Source organism: Lissotriton vulgaris, chromosome 1_1 (assembly GCF_964263255.1).
Source record: "Lissotriton vulgaris chromosome 1_1, aLisVul1.2, whole genome shotgun sequence".
Taxonomy (NCBI): domain Eukaryota; kingdom Metazoa; phylum Chordata; class Amphibia; order Caudata; family Salamandridae; genus Lissotriton; species Lissotriton vulgaris.
In genome coordinates, this window is record NC_141685.1 from 1473836370 (window position 1) to 1473846257 (window position 9888).

General features: G+C 47.6%; 1 protein-coding gene across 1 annotated transcript; it reads left to right on the top strand.

The window, feature by feature from the left end:
• Positions 1–448: 448 nt before the first annotated feature.
• On the top strand, positions 449–7955 carry LOC147750692 (uncharacterized). The gene is made up of 2 exons (XM_086930401.1): positions 449–510; positions 6266–7955. The coding sequence occupies exons 1-2, from the start codon at positions 449–451 to the stop codon at positions 7953–7955; spliced, it is 1752 nt and encodes a 583-aa protein (XP_086786527.1).
• Positions 7956–9888: the final 1933 nt, after the last annotated feature.

Here is a 9888-nt window from a genome sequence, read left to right on the forward strand (position 1 = left end):
ATATAGAATCGGATACAGAGCTCTTGAGGACTTGAATAAACTTGGTGAGTTTCCATTCGAGCAAATTCAAGATGTTGAACTCTCTCCACAGTATTCCCCTAACTTCCTTTGTGTTTGGGTATGTGAGGAACTGGACCTGCCTGTCCTCCTGCAGCCCGCAAGCAACAAAGGAAATACAGATGCTGCTTCTGAGCAGATTCAGTGGTTTAATTAACTTTTAAAATACTTGAGCATAAGCTTGAATCAATTCCTTATTAATGTACTGAATGTCAACACTGATGCATCATGAAACACAAGTAAAATGGAAATGTTAAAGTTGTACAAGCGACTGGCTAGAAATCTCCATACATTCTGCATGATAAGCCTGTTAGTCGGACAGAGTCTGCTAGGAAATATTTCGGTATGGATCAAGCGATTTGGCTGTGCTGACTTCAGGATGAAGCTCAAAATGGAGGAGCCAATTACGGTGAAAATGTCAGGCATGGTGAAGATGCCCAACATGTCACCATGGTAATCCAGTGTGACTATTTGTATTCAGCAAATTCAAGATACTCTCTTTATCACCTCAACTTCAGTGAGTGGTGGGTGACACCACCTACATCTTTCCTGTATTTACGGTGACTGAAAAAAAGGAACAGACCAAACAGTTCCTGAGTCGAGCCATAAGGCATGGATGAAAGTGAATAGGCTGTTTAGTATGCAGCTTTGGTTATATTCTGCAGCCCCGAAACAGGGTGATATCAAGGAAAAGGTTTGGGCCACGATACACTAGAAAGAGTGCAGAGCAGAGACTTGACAGTCTATGTTAAGAGTTAAGTGCCAGGCCATTCCTGCACTTGTTGGTATCAATTTTTTGAACACTTCTGTGTTCTTTCCATCTTTTGGCTCCCAAACTATAGAACAATCCACTACGAGAAATAAGGAAAGGCAACATATATATGGCCCTCCGGAGGCTCATTGACATTGCTCCATTTAAAAGGTGGTGTACTGTCAGTGCCCCTCCTGAGAGCAGTTCTGGGCAAGGGGTAAAGGGGGTCCCATGTACCCCCCAGACATCCCTTTGCAGGTGGGGGCAGTCAATGACGGAAACAGAGATGGTGTCACTTGTCAGACTGGAGCAGTGCAGCACCAGAGACTGTGCCATGTGTCACACTCGAGCAATGCAGTTCCTATGCTCATACTGCTGCCCTCTAGTAATGCTACAAGGCAACTGCAGCATAATAATGAAAAGGGCTGTCCTATGCAAATAATGTACTCCCATGCTTCCATAAGTTATGGAAACAACACCAGCTTGCATGATACATGTTCCATCTGCATGAGCTAGAGAGAAAGTTCAATAAAAACATAATGTACACAAATGAAAACTAACTGGCGCCTCAGGAGCACTGTAGGGGGCAAGCACACAGATCAAGGGTTGAAGCAGATCTATCTGGCTGGCCTACATAAGGCAAACTGCATGCCTTATGCTACAATGCTTTTCTTAGTTTTAAGACCCCAAGAAAGATTTTTGCCTTGCACTTTCAAGCTACCACGCTGCCCACAAGAATATGCTGGCAAAATGGACTGACACACAAGGATGCCAAATAAAATCTATTTGCCCATAAGTTATACAATAGGTTAACTGGCGACTCTTCTGAGGAGCATCGCCCCTGTCTCAAACTGGTTGGAAATGAAAAATAAAATAATAATATACATGTTTTATTATGGTTTTACTTTTCCTTTCCTGCCGAGTCTTGGGTGTGGGGCCAGGGGCGATGAAAGGCACGGGAGGAGTGATAGGCACAGGCTCCCAGACTCACTGGGAGTGCACATTTGTGGTGCTCAGGTCAATCCTGATGCTGATTTCATGCTGCCAACAGCAGCATGAAAGCAGCATCAGGATTGGCCACAATGGAGTCTTGGAGCCTGTGCCTGGAGGAGAGGAGTAGAAGAGTGTGACGCGGCCGGCTGCAGGTATATTTTTTAAAAAAATATTTATTTTTTAAATTTTGTTCCGTGACTCAGTCCCCAACCGCATCTCCAATTCCCCACAACACCGGCCGCTACTGCACAGGACATGTGGTCCACACTGGCGTAACGAAACTTGAGGGGGCCTCCCTGCAAGGATATTGGAGGGCCCCCCTCCGGGCTCAATCCGGAGCTCTACAGCCAGAGTGCTGTCCGGAGGGGGGCCCCTGGAGCTTGAGGCCCCCCACACCACAGGGGCTGCGGGGGCCTGTGTTACTCCCCTGGTGGTCCAACAGTCAAAGCTGCTGACTGGGCAACCCGGTTCCAGTCCCGGCCTCACCACAACTTCTTATGAGGCTACGCAAATCCCTGAATCTCCCCGTGCCTTAAAAAAAAAATAGTAATATAATTTGGTGTTCAAGTAAAGCTCTCAAATGCCCGTGGGCCAGGTTTGCTCCATATAAAAAAAAATTTCAAAGACATGCTGCAAAGTGCGAACCTTTGCTGCGGAAGTCCCCAGACTTGACTTGTATGGAGGTATCAAGAATTTTTACAGTGCCACGTGTGATTCCCATTCCTCTTACTTGTCAAGTATTTTGCCTCTGCACTACTAATATATCAGTTTTTTTTCACAAACACCGTGTTTGGTGAAGATGGCAATGTTCATGATAGAGGATGCTTATGGTGTGCATGGTGTGTCGCACACTTTCTTTAAAGCATTTCTGGCCATCATTAACAAACCTCTAAGAAAGGATATCAACACAGCTGTCAGAGACCTGCATTTGCACCTTAACTTACCTATTTTTTGAGCCATCTCTGATTGCATTTTTTGCAGTGTTTTGCAGTCAACTACAAAAAGTCCACGAGCCACAACCCCCCACAACCCATCCCTCGAAGATATTGGAACAAAATCACCACCGAACAACTCTTCACATCGCTTCACCAAAACCCCCCCACCAAATCATCGGACCCAAACCAAGCAGCCACTAACCACACCCAATGGCTCACCCATAGCGCCGACAAACTTGCACCCTTGAAAAACCATCTTATCAAGCAAGGTAGCAAAAAAGCCCCCTGGTTCAACGATGACCTTAAGAAATCCAAGAAGCTCTGTCGTACTCTCGAGAAAACCTGGAGAAAAAATCCAACCACTGATAACCTAACCACCTTCCAGAACGCCACCCGCAAACACCACCAACTAATCCTATCCACCAAGAAATCAGCATTCAAGGATCGACTTGACAACAATGCACAAAACAGCAAAGAACTATTCAACATCGTCAAAGAATTTACTAACCCCACCGCCGGCACCAACAACATTTCTCCCTCCCAAGACCTTTGCGACTCTCTATCCTCATTCTTCCATAACAAAATCGCCGAAATACATAACAGCTTTGAAAACCAGTCCGAAGACATGGCCACTCCACCCATTCCCGAACCAACACCACCCGCTAACAACCTTTGCGCCTCGAACCCAATCACCACCGAAGACACCATCCGACTGATGAACCCCATCCACTCAGGATCGCCAACCGACCCTTGTCCCCACCACATTTTCAACAAAGCAGGCTCCATCATCGCACCTTATCTCCGCGATGTCATCAACTGTTCCTTCAACTCCGCTACCTTCCCGGAAATCTGGAAACATGCCGAACTCAGCGCCTTTCTGAAGAAACCCACAGCAGACCCCTGCAAACTTAAGAACTACCGCCCCATCTCGCTCCTTCCATTCCCAGCCAAAGTCATTGAGAAAGCAGTCAACAGTCAACTCGCCGGCTTCCTCGAATCCAACAAATCCCTCGACCCCTCACAGAACGGCTTTCGAGCCAAACACAGCACCGAAACCGCCCTCATCGCAGCAACAGACGACATTCGAACACTACTGGACAACGGAGAAACAGTTGCCCTCATCTTACTTGACCTCTCCGCAGCCTTTGACACAGCCTGTCATAGCACCCTCATACAACGACTCAGCAACATCGGAATACAAGGAAAAGCATTGGAATGGATCATATCGTTCCTTGCCGGAAGAACCCAGAGAGTCCGCCTGCCCCCTTCAAATCAGAGGCCACCAAAGTCATTTGCGGCGTACAACATGGATCATCACTCAGTCCCACCCTCTTCAACGTATACATGAGTCCCCTCACTTCCATCGCACGTCAACACAACCTCAACATCATCTCCTACGCAGACGACACCCAGCTGATTCTCTCCCTCACCAAAGACCCGAACACTGCCAAAACCAACCTACTCGAAGGAATGAAAGAAGTAGCCGAGTGGATGAAGAACAGCCGTTTAAAACTGAACTCGGACAAAACGGAAGTCCTCATCTTAGGCTCATCCCCCTCGGCCTGGGATGACTCTTGGTGGCCACAAGCCCTGGGAACTGCACCCACACCAACGGATCACGCACGTAACCTGGGCTTCATCCTGGACTCCTCCCTCTCAATGACCAGACAAGCCAATGCCGTCTCATCATCCTGCTTCAACATCCTACGCATGCTCAAAAAAGTCTTCCGTTGGATCCCCACTGAAACAAGAAAGACGGTCACCCACGCACTGGTCACCAGCCGGCTGGATTACGGAAACACCCTTTACGCCGGAACCAGTCAAACTACAGAAAAAACTTCAATGCATCCAAAACGCATCAGCCAGACTCATACTGGACATCCCTCGTCAAGCTCACAATTCCGGTCATCTAAAAGATCTCCACTGGCTCCCCGTCAACAAGAGAATAACGGCCGTCTCCTCACCCACGCACACAAAGCCCTCTATGACCTAGGACCCGAATGCCTCAACACGAGACTGTCCTTCTACACCCCCACCCGCCAACTACGATCATCCAATCAAGCCCTCGCCGCAATTCCGCGCATCCACAGATCCACCATGAGGGGTAGATCCTTCTCCTACTTAGCGGCCAAGACCTGGAATTCCCTCCCCACACACCTCCGCCTTACTCAGAACCACCTCTCCTTCAGAAAGCAACTAAAAACCTGGATATTCGATAAGTAATTTCACCCGCCTCCCAAGCGCCTTGAGACCCTCTGGGTGAGTAGTGCGCTATACAAATTTCTGCACTTGAACTTGAACTGCCTGCACCTTATAAAGAATGCTCTCCTTTCTGTTTGCAACTCTACAGTCAATTTGAGACCTGTTGGTGCATTACCTCACCCTTCTTCATCCCTGGCTCTAGTCTAGGCTGTGCTTAGCCCTTTCCTCGGCTCCCAAAGATTTGGATGGGCGGGCGACTTGGTGCATTCATGTGTGAATTGATGCATGAATGTGTGAATGAATGGATAGGCATAGGCTAGTGAATAGATCAATGGGATAGTGGTCTGATTAATTAATGGGTGAGAGAATGCACATAGATGTGAGAAGGCCATCTCGGCAGCCCTCTGCCATGCATGGACACTCACACATCCATTACTTTGCAGTCCGATTTTAGGATTATGTGTCTATTATGCAGGAAATGGGTAATGGGTGGAGAAGAGTGTTGCCGGTGGCAGAGGCAGCCTCCATTCACTTAGCGCTTTTAAAAAAACCGTATTTTCTCTGCACTGCTCGCGCTGTTGTAATAGCGAATGTTTTTATGTAGCGATTAGAGGCTATTTTTAAACGTTCAGTGTGGGTTAGCGGGTAAACTTACTGAGAATCACTGGTATTCACCTCAGCTGCTCAGTTTTTCTCCCACTCCCGCCCCGGTCCGCCGCGTCCAATCATGGGCGTTTGATGCGGAGGGCGAGGAGGAGCCTTGCACTTCCGGGCTCAGGGAGCACAGGTCAGCGCTCTAGCGACGCTGAAGGCTAAAGTTTATTTAAGGTCAGCTGGGACTGCAACGCGCTGTGGAGAAGAGTGTTGCCGGTGGCAGAGGCAGCCTCCATTCACTTAGCGCTTTTAAAAAAAACGTATTTTCTCTGCACTGCTCGCGCTGTTGTAAGAGCGAATGTTTTTATGTAGCGATTAGAGGCTATTTTTAAACGTTCAGTGTGGGTTAGCGGGTAAACCTACTGAGAATCACTGGTATTCACCTCAGCTGCTCAGTTTTTCTCCCACTCCCGCCCCGGTCCGCCGCGTCCAATCACGGGCGTTTGATGCGGAGGGCGAGGAGGAGCCTTGCACTTCCGGGCTCAGGGAGCACAGGTCAGCGCTCTAGCGACCCCTCTCATCACTATAAATGTGCTTTGGGCAGCGACCGCGTGCAGCGGGCGCGCCGGAAGCGCGCCGAAGTCGAGCCAAAGTCAAGCCAGTCTGCGCCCGTCCGCGGCCAGACGGGGCGCGGGGCCACAAACCCTGGCTCCCCTACTACAACCACTATAAGGTACGGCAGACAGGAATTGCTCGCCCTCCAACCTGACACGCTAGCAGCCTGCAAACACTCCTTGCATGCCCTGTCGTTAAATAAATGCACTTTATGTACTTTTGCTCCCATCAGTCATATCCCAGCAACCAGCACGGGTCATACCATCAAAGCAGCCTTACTTAACTGTAGATCCTTACGCAAACACAGCATAGAAATCTTCCATTTACTTGAGGACCAGAATCTTAACATCTTATTCCTGACGGAAACTTGGCTGGATGACTATTCAGACCCTGACATTATTCAGGCCCTCCCCCCTGGATACTCCCTTTCCAGACTGGATAGGAAAGACGGCAGAGGGGGTGGCATCGCCATCGCTACGAAAGCCCCTCTAGTATGTACCTTATCTCCCATACAGGTTGATCATAGTGAAGCTGGCTCTTTCACGATTAACACCGGTCCCAATCATTCTATATCGGGCATTCTGATATATCCCCCACCTGGTAGGCTATTTGACTTCACTTCCACCCTGATGGAAGCCATAACCCACTTAGCACTAAGGAAATCTCGTTTATTAGTGCTAGGAGATCTCAATGCCCATTTTGAAGACCCCTTAGATACTGACGCGTCTGATATTCAAGCAGAGCTACTCTCGGTACAATTTGATTTAAAGAACAAGGAACCGTCACATCAACTAGGACACTTATTAGACCCCGTTTTTGGCAACTGGAAGGGAGCTCATACCTCAGCTCCTCAACCCATACCTTGGTCGGATCATTACATCATCCCCATAACAATTCAACTAGATAGAACCGAGCATTATCGGCATCAATTGCTACGTTATAAACGCAGAAAATGGAAGAACTTCTCAATAGAATCTTTCACTAAAATTGTCCAGGATGAAGGCCCTCCTAAAGGGGATGATTGCGAGACAGCTAATAAGCACATACACAACTTGGTCACCAAGGCCCTTGATATCACTGCCCCTATTCGCACCACGACCAATGCCAGGAGAACTAAAAAAGCTGCTCCCTGGTTCAGTCAAGAACTGCAAACAATGAAGACGGCATGTAAAAAGCTTGAAAGAGCATGGCGCCCAAAATTTTGTCCAGAAATCAAAACCCAGTACAAAATAGCGCAAAGGGTATATAACAAAACTATACGCCTGTCTAAGGCAGCCCACTACCATACCCGCATTATGGAAGCAGAAAACTCCTCTAAGGAGCTGTATCAAATATACAAAGAAATCTCCATAGTGGACACGAATCCTTCCTCCCAAAGCGACTCTGTGGAAACCTGTAACAAAATTGCCCAGTATTTTTCAGGAAAGATCACTAAAATCTATGCCAGCTTTTCCAATAATATAAAGTCGGCTACTGAATTTATTGAAAATGACAATCTCATAAACACTCCAGAGTGTCTAGGCTCTTTCGACGTTCCCCCCTTTGAAGCTTTGGCTAAAATGTGTAAGAACATCAAATCAGGATCTCCTCGAGACCCTGCGCCTCCTAAAATTCTAGCTGAAGCTTTCCCTGCACTAGAGCCTCACTTCAGACATCTGCTTCAAGTCTCCTTCTCCACGGCGTGTTTGCCTGTGGAATGGAAACAGGCAGTAGTGTTACCGATTAAAAAAAAAGCCGAACATAAGTCAAGACATTTTGGAAAACCTTCGCCCAATATCTTTGCTACCTTACCTTGCAAAGCTAGCTGAAAAAATTGCTAATATCCAACTTATGGGACACCTAGAAGCCCATAATGTTCGGGGTTCAGGTCTAATTTTCCCACAGAGACAGCTCTCTTGAGGGCTACTGAATCCCTACGAGAAGGAGCGGATGAGGGCAAGACCATGGCTCTCATCATGCTGGATCTCAGTGCCGCGTTTGACACTGTAGCGCATTCCATCCTGCTACAGTGTCTAAACAGAGCGGGAGTCACCAATAAGGCACTGGGATGGCTGAAAGCCTTTCTGATCAACAGGAGCTTTCAAGTCCAAAGAGGGACTTTTCTCTCAGACAGCGTGATGCTTGAACAGGGGGTGCCTCAGGGCTCTGCCCTGAGTCCCACCCTGTTCAATTTATACATGGCTCCCCTGGCAGAAGTGGTGCAATCGTTTGGCGTAGAGCTTGTCTCTTACGCCGACGACACGCAACTTCTAATATCACTATCTCAAGCCCCTTCTCTGGAAGCAGACAACTTCAATGCTTGCATGAGTAAGCTTGCCACTTGGATGACAGAGCACTGTCTAAAACTAAATGGCACTAAAACGGAGGTTCTTATAATTGGAGGCAATGAGGCAAAATGGACAAAAGAATGGTGGCCCAATTGCTTGGGTACGTTGCCCCCTCCCAACCGGGAAGCAAAAAATTTAGGTGTCTGGATAGACAATAAGCTGTCTTTTGATGGCCACATAAAGAAAACAGTAGGCAAATGTTTTGGAATAATGAACACGCTCAATCGCACCCTTGACTTGTTGCCTCTGAATTCCAGACGCTCCATGACGCAGGCACTAATCACTTCCCGTATTGATTATGGGAATGTGCTGCTACTGGGCACATCTGCTAAAAACATCAAAAGACTACAGGTTCTACAAAATTCTGCAGCACGCCTAGTGTTGAGCTTCCCCGTAGAGCCCCCTCGAGACCATCTCTGGTATCCCTTCATTGGCTACCTATTAGCAAGAGGATTGTTTTCAAAGCTCTACTATGGTGCCATAGGATAATCCACCAAAGAGCGCCGGCTTATATGTCGGATCTGGCATCCCTGTATGAACCTAACAGATCCCTCAGATCTAAAGGAATGGGCTTGCTCAGAACTTCTCGCCCCAAAAAAGCCAGAATGGGAGGCAGGTCCTTCCGCTCACTAGCGGCCAAGCACTGGAATCTCCTGCCCACGGACACTAGGCTAGAGACCAATGAGGCCTATTTTAGAAAGATGCTGAAAACCTTTTTATTTACTGCATAATGGTATTCCTCTTTCTCCTCATAACATGCTCTCTCCACAGCGCGGGGACACACCGGGAGGCGTCACCAGGCGCTTTATAAACCCCTTTAAACTAAACTAAAACTAAATGTGTACATCCCACCCATTTCCCGCCCATCAGAAGTCTCACACTGTGACCCTGATTGCGATTTAGGTGGAACTTCACATACTGTGAGTTAAACCCTTTGGAATTGGATGTAAATGTGCAGAAGTCCAGATGGAATTCCCTGTTCTGAAGGATTTAATTCTCCCGTTTACAACCTGCTCTGAGGAAGTGGTAAATGAACGCAGCAGCTTACCTGCAGGGTGGAGGTTGACAGAGGGGGTCTGGGAGGGCAGGAGACGGAAATGGCAGAATAGTTTTGGCAAGGTTAGAGCATTGCATTCTCCGGCTCCAAAAGTAAAACTTTGTCAGGGGTCCAAATGAAGCCTGACATCTGTTTATTTTAAAGCCAAATGTGACTTTACCGGTGGGAATTACTGGCTGGTAAAATCCGATTAGGTGTTTTCCACAGCCTGGAAAACTAGGTGTAGTATCACTAGATCAATTCAAATAGTGATCATGTGTAATGGAATTCCATCCAAGATTTAGTCTTCAACCTGTCTCGTAATCAGGGCGTAAGAGCTAGGACTTCAGGTGAGGGGAACGGATGTTCATGACTTTT